General features: G+C 45.7%; 1 protein-coding gene across 4 annotated transcripts in view; it reads left to right on the top strand.

Moving 5' to 3' along the window:
• The window catches only part of SEMA5B (semaphorin 5B), a 281,838-nt gene extending 275,281 nt beyond the window's left edge, over positions 1-6,557 (top strand). For 3 of the 4 annotated variants that reach the window (XM_056349625.1, XM_056349623.1, XM_056349624.1), the window contains one exon: positions 238-6,557. In XM_056349625.1, the coding sequence (XP_056205600.1) occupies positions 238-393 (156 nt within the window). In that variant the 3' untranslated portion in view covers positions 394-6,557. The remainder of the gene's footprint in view (positions 1-237) is intronic. The other variant, XM_056349626.1, reaches the window with a different exon arrangement.
• The last annotated feature ends 6,295 nt before the right edge of the window (positions 6,558-12,852 follow it).

The raw sequence follows: 12,852 nt of genomic DNA, 5'->3' as shown, positions 1-12,852 counted from the left end.
AGCAGTAGCTGAGTGCAGGTCCACCAAAGGAGACCTGGCAGGAGCTGTGGTCCCCCGCAAGACTAGCCCCATAGCGAGTACGATGTACCTCTTACTCTCCCAGCCGGAGGGAAGGTGGTGGTGGCTGCAACAGAGACCTTGACGGAGAAGGCAGGTGAGAGGGAGGTGTCTGCAGGTAGAAAAGAGTAATTATGTGGCGCCATTGCCATGCCTGTCATCTCCTCTTCTCTTTTACAGACACTTAACAAGAACAATTTGATACCAGATGACAGGACCAACTTCTACCCGTTGCAGCAAACCAACGTGTACACGACAACCTATTATCCCAGTACACTGAACAAATATGACTACAGGCCCGAGGCCTCCCCTGGAAGGACCTTTACCAACAGCTGATGATGGACAGATCCTACAGGACTGGATCACTTCCTATATGAATTTTTTTTTAATTGATTTTATGGACAAAATACTGGCCCAGCCTCTAGATGTAAATATTGTACAGTAGGGTCTTTTTTTTTTTCCTTTGGTTAATTGTATTTCTCGTAAACAGCACATCTCCTTACAAGGACAAAAATGCATACGGACCATTCTGCAGTGCTTTTGTGGATATTTGGCTGGAGATGGCTCTTACTACTGCAATTGCTTATGGCTGGAAGATCAGCATTGCTGTCCAAGGCCGACATCAAGGAGGTAGCTGTGTGCTGGGTTCAGTGGCCACCACGCAGCAACAGACAACACGTGGGTGCACTCTAAGCAAGGCAAGAGGTGACCTCCTGGGGCAGGGGTGTCTGGTGAAGAGCATCCTTCCCAAGACAGGATAGCAATGGTGCAGTGGATGACGCACAGCTCATGAGACAGGCTGAGCAGGACTCCATCGTGCCAAGAACTTGAAGAATATTTTCTTTTTTATTTTCCTTTTTTATTTTTGTTTTTTTATGTTTATGCAAAAAAAAAAAAAAAAAAAAAGTAGTAACTTTCTAGGGCAGTGTTCCCTGTATCTTCAACAGAATCTTTTCGTATTACAGGAATTACTCTTTGCAGCCTTCTTTGGTAATATTGCAGTTCAGCTGATGAGAAAAAAACCACACAAACAAAGTGCATTACCCAAAGAAGCTTTCCAGAATGTTTCCAGTCTTAATTAAAATAAAATTATACAGGCAGTGAGACACTGAGAAAAGTAAATGTTGGAATAACATCGGAGACATGAACTTGGAGTGCCTAACAAACAAAGATGTTTATATCACTGGAAAAAAAGATGTGATGATTGCCGCACAAGAGCCATGGGCTTTTTTTGCTTTCTTCCTTTTTCTTTTTTTCTGAGACAGCGTTAACTCTTTTTGTTCTAGCTTTGATCCTGATTGCGTCTGCCAGGAGAGGCAACTTTAGAGGCCATGCTCTTCTTGTAGGATATCACCATGCTTTGGGCTATTTTTTCCTTTTGTTTTATTGTTGGGTTTTAGTTCATTTGCATTCAAAGAGTGAATAATTCTGACTTTGCAAGGGGAGGGAGGGTATTTTTGCAAGGAATGTTTCCATAGTTTGACATGACCCAGAAAGTCTGCTGCACATTCTTATAGTGTCTTCCAGTCAGTACTTTACGAAATAGTAACACAGCTGAGTAATGTGCGTTGTTTGCCAATATTTCTTTTATTTTTCTGAACAAAAACAACCCAACAAACAAATGCTGCTGCAGCTATTGAAGTAAATTGGGGTGGCAGCATTATTAAACAGTATATCCAGCCTTGAAATGTAATTTTGTGTATGTGTGTGACTGTGTCTATAAGAACTGTATTAGTTTGATGCAGAAGCCATGTTGTCTACAACCAGATGTTTGTCTGACATAATTGTTTGGCAAAAAGGAAACTTATTGCTGGTGCTTAATGTACAATTACATCCAGTGTGTTAGCAACGTGAACAAGTTCACCACTGTTATCATTCAGTGTTTCTAAATATTTATAATGAACTCCTGATGCTAAGGATTTTAGAATGTTGCAATACTGAGCATGAGATAAAAATACACCCTGAAACGCGCATGAGCTCCATGTGGTCCCGAGCTTGGCTTTGTTGTCTGCATCTTTCTCGAGCAATTGCCATGCCCATGCTTGGCCACTGACTTCCCAGCAGTCCCGTTTGTCTTTGCCTTATTTCAGATTTTGCTGTAAGCCTACATCGATCGTTCCTTAGTGCTATTCCTTTGCATTTGCTTGTTTGGAAGCCCAGCTTGGGCTGTGTACTCAGCTCTTTCATGTAGGCAGCTGGTAGGAAATGAAGAGAGGCTGTGTTGCTCATGACAAGTGTATTGCTTTTCCTGTGAGGAAAAGCCAACATGGCTCTGTAAGCCTGTGCTATGGTGGTTTGACCAGAAGGCAAGAATAAAGTAGGCTCCCATTTTCAAATTACTTTGTGCGACTTCAGTTTGCAGTGATTGAAGGCTGTAGGGATATTTGTAATAAAATGGGCTCGTTAGAACTGCCACGAGAACACCTTAAGCTCAGAGGTGCCCGTCATTTTCAGCAGTTGTTTTTCTGATTCAGCAGCTCATTCTGCTTCTGCTCTAGTCTCATCAGGTGAAATAGAGGGAACAGAGGAAGGCAAAGGGTGGTGGTGGTGATTCGTGCTGTTAAATGGATGTATTTGCATTTGAAGCAGTGGGGGTCAGGAGCTGATGAAGACCTTGAAGCTCTCTGCTGCAACCTTCCTAGTAGGCACAGTGGCTCAGCCGCCCTGAACCGCCTGGCAGCGTGGCCATGGTGAGAGTGGCAGGAGTGAATCAGGATCTCCAGGGAAGCAGGAGAGCACTGGTAGCAGGTACCAGCACCTGCAGGGAGGCTCTTCACAGGTCCCTAAATCTTGTTTGAGGAGGAATGCCTCTGTGCCTCGTGCCCTGTCTCAATGGATTTCCATGTCGCCCCTCAGCAACACTGAAAATCCTGAATTAAAGTAGTTGTAACAAGTAAGTAGCCTAGGGGTTGAAAATTATTACATTAGACTATCAGGATGGGATTTTTCCAGCTTTGATTTATGTGATTCAGAAGGAAACACTGGCTCCCAAGAATACTCTAGCCATTGTAAAATCAAAGCCATCTCCAAGCTTCCCCTTCAGAAGGTTCCCTGTATCGATATATTCTGCAATTACCCTGCATGTGGCAGGATTGCAGCTGGAGTTTGGGGGGATGCGAGCAAGTTAAACTTGGCAGTTATTTCAATTTTATGTTTTTCCTTTCTTTTTTCCCCCCCTCCTTAAACATTTTTCCATTTTTAGCGTCACAGAACAGCATGATGTAAACTGTTGGGTTTGTTTGGTTTTTTTCTTTTTTCCCAAAGTGCAACATAGCAGCTGAAATTATTTAAATGTTCAGCTCACCAGGATAGGTCATTACTGCCATTGGGCTTAGGAGGTGGGTATTTTGTAGGCTGTTGGAGAGCAGATGCTTTGAGGATGGTGCATGTGGCTATAGTTTCATCAAGGCATTCCTTCTTACCAGGCATCCAAATGGATTCAGCCCTTTTTCATGTAACTGGCAATCACAGCAAGGGTCTGTAGACTCCATTCGAGCAGGAAGTAGAATCCAGGAGAGAGAGCAAAGAAAAGAAATCAGAACACTTATTGCTCAATTAATGTCTGCATGATAGTGCAGTTCTTTAAGGATGATGTTAATGTGGTGTGAGGGTTGCATTTTTTAGGAGCTCTCTAATGCGTGGCAGGTTAATGACACCATGTACAGTGATATTCTTGCAATCCAGGTAATTCAGCAGCTTGATCATCAGGTCTGTAATATCTGTAACACCTTGAAATGCTCCTGCAGCTGGATGTTAAGCTTGCTAAAATTTCCTATTCCTAAGGCCATCTTAAAGTACACTGGAAATGCATTCAGGTTGGGAGAACTGCTTTCCAAAAGCCTCATCTTGCTGTATATATTATTCTTGTCTTTCACTTCTAAGACAGAGAAGGGGAAGCCTGGGCAGTTCCTGTGTTGGTCTAGAGACAGTGGTTCTCTGCAAACTCTTTAGATAGGGTTCAGGTAGACAGTATGTAAAATATGATGGAAATCTTACAGCTAAGTATGTAGCGGAAACATCTTTAATCAGGCTATTCTTCCTTTTTCCATGGATGTGGCTGCCTTTCTCCCTCAGGAAGGGGTGTGCATTACAGTGTTATCTAAACTGTATTGTGCTGTTGCTGTCAGGCTTTACTCAATCAGCTATCACCCACCAGAAATAACTTGTACAGCTCACTAATAGACAAATCACCTGACGATCAAACCACAGCATAAGAGGTGCTGTCGCTCTAAAGGTGCACTTGAATGTTCAGCATATGAGCCAGGGCTGCTCTTAAAGATATGAACAATACAGATGGAGAAGAATATGTATTGTCTTAACACCAATGTTCCTAATGCCTTATGTTCAGAAAATGAAATGGTTGGTTTGAAATCAACAGAGTAGGAACAGAGTCCATGTCTGATGCAGACAATTCGACGCCTCCAGTGTTGATCTGATGTGAAGCCCACCTAGAGAGAAAATTGCTGTCCACTGAGATTGATTTATTCTTTGTACCAAATGTAGTGGGGGAGAGTTATATATATATAAATACATATATATATATAAAAAATGTAAATGTAAAGTTTGTGTAACAACTTGCTCTTTTTTGTAATAGTGTATACATCTATCAGTGGATAGATAACAGTATATATTTATAATATATACACACACAATATATATATTTAGCAAAATGCCTGCAGGGGAAACTTAGAATAAGAAAGGCAGTGCTGGTATTCAAATTCTACAGGGACAAAGTGAAAAAAAAAATGTAAAAAAATAGTATCCTTTCCATTAGTTTTTAAAAAAAATGTTTTTGAGGTAAATGAAATAATAAATATAATTTTTTAATTGAAAAGAAAATTGATTTTTCTAGTTAGAAATGCTGATTCTCCCCTAAATCATTCTGGTTAAGAATGATTAAGAAAAAGAGTCTTGTTACTGCTTATATTTTCTGAATAAGCCTCCCAAATCTCTCATGTGTATCACACTATTGTTTTTGTAATTATAAGTAGGGAGTAATTCTGCAAAAAAAATGAAAATAGCAAGTAGGAGTAACAAATATTGTACCATTAGAGCAGAAGACATCATCTATCAGGACAGGGAAAATGCCATCTTCCATGCTAAAGAAGCTAGCAACTGCCTTCTGAGTTATCGATTGGCACTGTAAGCCCTGCCTCATAGTCACACTAGGGGGCTTCGTTACAATATTTAGGGAAGAGAAGCCCTGCCAAACCCATGGCTTTTGGTTTTCAGAGGAGTCCAAAAAAGCCACCAGGCACCTGGTGCCCTGGGTGTCTCTGGAGCTTCCAGCATCAGTGGCCAAGGTACTACATCTAATCCTCCCACGAACCAGCCCACACGCATGGCAGGGCACAGCACCCCTTGGAGCTGTCTGCCGTAACAAACAGAAACACCCAGTAAATTGGGTTTGAAGGATTAATTTTTTTCCCACAGATCACTTTAATGCCCTCATGACCAAGGCCCAGACCTGAACAGGTGAATCTCCCCCTTAGGCTTGTTAGGAGGAAAGTTCAGGCAGCTTCAAGAGCAGATTTGGGGTAAGTGAACAAATCCACAAGTTTTGATGCTGCCCGATTGCCAGAGCCTTCAAAACCGTAGAGAAACCCCTCTGGAGCTGGGTCCTTGTGGGACTCACCCAAGCCTCAGCTGTTCTGCCTGGAAATTAGTGTCTGCATTAGTCCTGGCTGGAGGAAAACCAGCAACCCACTATTTAGCCACAAATACAAGTGCTCAGTCACACTCAGCACTCGTTTGGGTCTTGAGGGTTTTTTTCCATTCTGCCTTCAGCCTCAGCTGCAAATTCACCCCTGCTATTTGAGAGGGTTCAGTGCACTTGGCTTTCTGCAAGTCCCAGCCACGATTTGCTTTTAAACAAATCTGATCATGAAAAGTATTAACACTGCACTCTAGTTCTGAAACCTCCGTGAGCGGCGCACTGTTAATTCGCATGCGGTGGAGTCAAGCAGAGGTCAGGGTGGATGGGCCATTAATAACTGAAGCAAAAATGGTTTTAGTACCAAAATGTCAAACAACGTAAAAGCCAGCCAGCTGCACGACAGTGTGGTTTCCATCCACACACCCCTCCTTAGATGACGACCAAACCTGCTCATACTTAAAAGTTATGCAGTTAATTAGGAACATTCCCACAGAGGAAGCTTTAGGGAGGATGAATGGTATGTGAGATGGAAATGATAGGATTATCTTGTAATTGAGGTGGGAGAGTGACAGATGCAATACCGGATCTTGGATACATGGGAAATAATTATACGAATGCAGAATGCTTGCCCCAAAACAGCAAAACCTGGAGAATATTATTGGACTCTGTTGTGAAGGCACATCACCCTTCCTATGCAATTGAACTTGATGGTACTTTAGTATAAAGGTGACCTAGACTGTAATCACTGCCTTTAGACACTGTGAATTTTTTTTGGGTACTCTGTATTTTTATATATTGTACAATGTAAAGAATAATTCAGAAATAAAACAGACCAACCTGGCAAGCCTCTGTGTTATTTCCCCTCCGTGGCTGATCCGTGCTGGGGCCAGGGCTCCTGAGCAGCACTGGCAGGACAGGTCAAGAGGGACCACAAAGGAGCTTCCTTCCAACACTGGTGGTCAAGGCAATGCAAAATTCGCTCAGCTGCTTGTGTAGGGATGGGGAATTGCAGCATGCATCCTTCCTCCCCATCTGCACTCCAGCTGCATCCTGAGGCCCACATTTCGAGTATATCTGCCATGAGTTGTAGACTCTGTGGTTACAAAATTGTGTTACTGCGTATAACACCAAAGTCTGTCACTGCAGTTTACCTCCCCTCCCACACAAACAATGCTGGCGTACAGCACCGCACCAAACTTGGGGTGGCCTTTGAAAAAGGGTATTTCTGAGTAAGGTGCCTGGTGAGGTACGACCAAACCTGTCTGAAATGTTGGGTGCCAAATCCACCTCCAGTTCTGCACTACACGTCTCTCCCCAGATCTCCGCCCGTGATACTGAGTCTCCAAGGACACAACTGCTCGCTGTGCCCCGGAGACTGGCTGGCTGCAAGCAGCAAAAATACGCTCATCTTCTGCAGAACCTTTCAGGTGTACGTGCTTAGCTGCAATGAAATCCTATTGCTGCTCCTTCACAAGCCCTACATATTGATGCGAAAAGTTATAAAAAGCTGAGGGACATGTTTTGATTGAAGGATGATTGTAGCCTCGTATTGAAGAACGTTATAGCTCTTGTTGCATTTATTAATCAAAGTAAAGACCATGAAAAGTGACAGAGTCAGGAACATTTTAGTTTATGTTCCAATACAGCTCAAGACTTGTATTGAAGTTTTATACAGAAAATTACACCATAATGTCGTAAAAAATAGATTGGATTACTAATAACCTGAAACGTGCTACACCTGCATACATAATACTTTAATCCTACTAAATCATAAGCTATCATTTGGGTGTTTTCATATTCTCAAGTGTGCATACAGGAATTTCTTTTCAATGCAGACCATTAAAAAGTAATTGAGAGGCACAATATCAGTAAAACCAAACTTGCTATGAATAAGATGGATTTTTTTTTCCCCCCGGTTAGTTTGCATGATAACATGGGGAGGTCATTTTTGAATGGTTTTGTTTTGCATCAAGACACCTCTGTGCACAATTACAGCAAAGTATCACGTTGGAACCTATTTCCAATTTCCTTAAAACCTGTCTACCACAACATTTTTTTTCCGGTTGCTAATTTGATTCATTAACATAACAGTTTCACTTGTAGCCCCAGCGCATTTTGTTCTCTCACTTTCACTACGCATCCCAACAGTACCCTTTTCCCTCTTTAATTCTTAACTGTGTTTAGTAAACAGTGAAAGCTTTGCTATCTTGCAGGTTCCCCATCAGCTTTTTATTAAGCCAAAGCCTCAGGGCTGCGCTGCAGGCAGTGGGCTGCCGAGCAACCCCCGCTGCCCACGGGGTTTGCTGGGGAGCTCCTGCAGCAGTGCAGCAAACGCAGGGCCCTGGGCCAGGGCGCAGAGCTTTCTGCGGGGACCACAGCGACTCGCACCATGGCTCCCCCTCCAACAGCAGCGCTTGGCAGGTGAGTGTAAGAAACGGAGGAAAAGGAAAAAGCAGGAGGTACAACATGATTAATGTCCACGTGTTTCCTCCCAGCTCCTTGCCATAAACGCTTTAGGGATGCCCTGAGCCAGGCATTGCACTGACAAACCTGTCCTAGCCCTGCCCCTCCGTGTGAAGCCCTTTTGCTAGTGTTTTCGTCTCCATCGAGGGCTGGAAACATCTGTGGCTGGTGGGGCACTTGCCTGGGCAAGGACACAGCCAACACACAGCATTACAGAGGAAAGGAGGTGCAGAGAATCGCAGCCCAGCCCAGTTCAGTTCAGTGCTTGTGAAAAACCACCAGAGCAAGGACTCAAACAAACGCGCTGCAACCACTGCGGAGCAACTGAGCAGCTACATATTGGCACCAGGACGTTATCAACAGCAAGTCATGTCAGACCAAGTTAATTTCCTCCCCTGAACAGGCACCATGTCCTTCAGATAGCGCAAAAATAAGAAATATCCTGCAGCCTGATTTCCAACAAGGCTTTCGCCTGTCTCATACATAATCCTCATACACTGCTGGGAGTAGTGGCAGGGCAAAGCATCATGCAGACACCCTCCTCGGAAAACAGTCAGGCTGTGGCAATGAAAAAAGCTCCAAGTGGATCTCCTACTGCCATGCCCAGCACTCCTACAAGTGCCCAGCAACCCCACCAGTCCCATCAGTGCCCCCCGTTGCCCTATCACAACGTGATCACAAGCCCTGGCTCTGACGCCTGAATTTCCCTCCGCCCACACTGGCACTTCACTCAGCTATGAAAGCCTGTGTGCCCATGCTGCTGGGATCGGGCAGGGGGACAGTCCCCAAGCTCAGCAACAGCTCCTGAGACAGCTCAGTAGAGCCACCCCAGCTTAGAGATCACCACGGAGCAAGCACCTCTTCAATATGCATGAGTCAACACCCGCAAAAGCATTGCTTCCCACGGTGCCTGTGGTTTTGCCCCTTGAGTGTACAGCCGAGAGGCCACATGCTCTCAAACACACAGCTCAATTACTAAAAGCTTTGGAGATTCATTAAAAATGCTGTTTTGCTAACAGCTGAAATGCATTTTAACATGGTTTGTTTTGTTCTTTCATAAAAAGCCACTCACGGAGTTGTTATTGCACTTTCTGTTTAAAAAAGCTTAGGTTCAAATTAATCAAGGCGGCGGCAGAGTTCAGCATAGCCCAAGCCTGCTTCCAAAAGAAAATACCCAACAACACAACCCCACCACACACACCCCTCGCAGCAAGGTACGGACAGGCAATAAATTCCTTACATTGTCAGAAACAGAGAGAATCAGGCTCATCGGCCCATTTCCCAGGGCACCTGCCCCCTGCCCCCAGCCTGTCTTTGGTCAGATTTCAACCCTTCAACCTGCTTACAGGAACCCCAAACCAAACCATTTTCCTCTGGAGAAAGGGCTGATTCAAGCTAAGGTAATTTTGTTTGTTGAGATAAAAATGCGTAGCTGGCTCTCAGCAGCTGGGTAGACTCTTGCCTTACTTGCTTTGCCCTGGTGTGCTCGCAGGGCAGGTTTATTTTGTGAGCCAGAGTTTATTTTTTTGTTATAACTGCCCTTGTGTTGACCACTCATGGCAGCAACTCAAGTGCACGTGAGATTAGCTTGCTTTCATTGTAACACTACAAAGATGACAAGAAAATGGGGTGCTGTACACCAGCCACATCCACCTGTCAAGTCCACGGTGTGTATCGCTACAGAACATGGAAGATGCAACTCATTGGATCATTGCACCAACTGAAGCAGTTCTGGTAGCCAGCAAATGCTTAAAGCTCCTTCTGGCTGTGGGGCAGAGGTGCCTCCTCACTGAGGCGCTGTGCTGCATCATCGTCACACTTCAACATAACTTTTTTGGAGATTTTCAAGGTCAAACTACACAGTTTACGAGCTGGCAATTAGCTGGAAGCAAAAAGTAGTCCTGGTTTTCCATCACTCTGGAGACAGTGTGGTGTCTCCTAGACCCAGGGTTAGCATCGACCATGGTGAATGGCAAAAGGCTGTTGAGGTTCGATCCATCTAACCTTGCTGTATTCCTTCATTTTTAAAACTCCCATAGTCATTTCCTTGCTGTCATGGAAATAATGGAGCCAGCAATGGATTGCTCCCCTCTCAAGCGCAGCGTAATGAACAGCCATCAGAAACATTTGATATTTCCATGATGCGAAGCATCAATGGCCACAGAGAAAACTGTACCCATTTTTGCAGTACTTAATTTACTGTCATGAGCAAGCGATCTGTACGAGAGAGCAGGCATAACACTGATACACTTTTATTACCCTGGCAGGAGCCACATTATTGTTTTCTGTTTTCACATTTCTTAGCAACAACATTTTTTTGTTCATAGGATTCTTCATAGGAGCTCAGATGAAATTATTTTTATGTTGTACCCAATTTACATGCTGACTTACATCAGCCTGTCCACGAGCGAGAGCCTTACTTTCTGCCTGAAAGCCTCCTGGCAATTACTACTGTCTTCTGCTGATCCATCACTCCTCTGGCATTGGAAGAGACAAACCTCGCTGCCTGACGGAGGCCGCTGCCCTGGGGAGCAGCTTGGTCCCCAGCAGTCCCTGCCATGCCGGGTGGTGTCACAGCCAAGGAGGGTCTGGAGCTAATAGCTACAGACTTGTGCTCTGAGCATCACTTTTGCATGCCAGCCCAGAGACCCACAGTCCCGCCCCAGCCAGGATAAAATCATCTTTAAGTACCACGTAAGTGTACAAGATAAGACAAGCCGTGATGCTTTAGCACAGGCTAAGACCTATTCTGAAAACCTCTCTCAAAAAAGTCTTTTCTTCATTTCAGTGGCAGTTGAAGTCATTTCTGTATGGGGTTGTGCCAGTTTAGTTCACACTTCTGCTGCTCATCTGCTCACCACAAACCCATCAGAGCCGTCATTTCCTTTGCCCACCAGAGATACTCTTCCAGCACTGAACTCAACCACAAAGCTACATCTGTATTCCCAACCCTCAGCTCTGCAATCAATGCCAGGTTTAGGAGAGCCCTGGGGAGAGTTTGAGGTCCAGAACACAGTGGGGCCAGTTCATCAGCTGCCAGCATTTCCTCTGCCCGTGCCCGCCTGACCCCACTCACCAGGGTCCCACCGAGGTGGCGTTTCCCTCTGTGCTGCCCGTGAGAAGGTTTGCATCCCCTGCCCACTGTCTTTTAGTGCCAGAGCCAGGTACTTACTGTGGTTGTAGGTCTGTGGCCAAGCAGATGGATGGACAGACAGATTGACAGCCTTACTCACAGCACAGCCCTTGCAGCGCACAGGGAAGGGGTCCAGCCCATCCTGGTACCACTGGCAGAGCCCCTCCAGTCCTGGGACCTGCCTGCAGATGTGGAGCAAAATCAGAAAGATCCCCAAAAGAAACCTCGCTGCAGCCATAGGACCTGCTGCAAAGCTTGCTGCTTAGAGTCTGGGACAACCCGGGGCTGCTCCACCACCGTGGGGACATGCTCCCATGCTTGTTTGGCTCCCAAAGAGTTACGGTGTTTTTTCTAGCCCATAGCCAAGGATGACTTCACTGAGTGACTGGCCCACACTGGGAGAGGAGAGCATGCTGCTCCCCGCAGCTTGCGTGAGGAGTCCTGGCACAGTGCACACTGCGGTGCCTCCCCTCTGCCTGCTCAAGCCCAAGCTGTAGCAAAAAACCCAAGCCCAGTCACCTGGTTGCACATTTGTGTTCATATGGTGGCGGGTGCAGAGTAGCATCGGTGTTGTGTATCAGGTCTTGGTTCCCAATGAAACTCCCCGGCTGCAGCCCGGATCGCGCTCCTGGAGCGGGTAAAGCACTGCGGCTGCTTGGCCCTCGTGACCCCTGGCAGGACAGCAGAGGCAGGCCCACCTGCACTCGGGTGCTGCTGCTGCTCTTCCCTGATGTCAGCATCCCCCGGTGCGGGGCTGCAGCCCAGAGGTGCCAGAACGGCCATACCCAGCATCAACAAGTGACCCTGACTTTTTCCCCAGCCTCTGCTTGTCTCGCGGCTGTTAGACACAAGGTGTCCGTGAGCAGCTCCCCCACATCTGGGCACAACACTGAGCGCCTGCGCCCAGCCCAGCCGCTCTCGCAGAGCCTGTCTGCCCACATGCAACTCCAGCGTGGTCAGAGAGTGAGCCACCATCAAGGATGTGCTGATCAGGAAAGAGAATAAATGTCATTTATATGCCAGGGAACCAGCAGATTTCAGGAACAGCAAAGATAAAATAGAAACTGGGTGAAAAAAACAACTGAGAAAGAATGGGCGTAGGGGCTTGACCAACACACAAAACTACATCAGGGATCTGAGGTAGACCCTCAGCTCTCACCCCCCCAGGGACAGAGACCTCCGTAACACCACAAAGATAAATACAACCAGGAACTGTATCATTAGAAGAGCCTTAAGCTCCCATATATAGCCTGGAAAGAGACTGTTGCTAAGAATAGTGGGGCCCAGATATTCCACAACATGAGAGTTGACAGATTTCTTCCCAGCACTAATAGGATGTGAGGCTATTTTAAACCTGCCCTAGTAAGTAGTCAGGGCATTATTGAAGAGCTGGTCCTAGAAAATAAACATGGATCAAGAGATCCCAAGTTGGGCCCGTTTCAATTAAATGCAGAACACACACAATGGGAAGGTTATTACAAAAACCCCAACAGAGATGTCAGCGGTGGGAACCAGCAAAATCAACCGGCTTGCAGCACCCTGA

Source organism: Falco biarmicus, chromosome 8 (assembly GCF_023638135.1).
Source record: "Falco biarmicus isolate bFalBia1 chromosome 8, bFalBia1.pri, whole genome shotgun sequence".
In the NCBI taxonomy this organism is placed as follows: Eukaryota; Metazoa; Chordata; class Aves; order Falconiformes; family Falconidae; genus Falco; species Falco biarmicus.
Note: the sequence above shows the minus strand (reverse complement) of the source record. Positions and strands in the feature narration are given on the sequence as shown.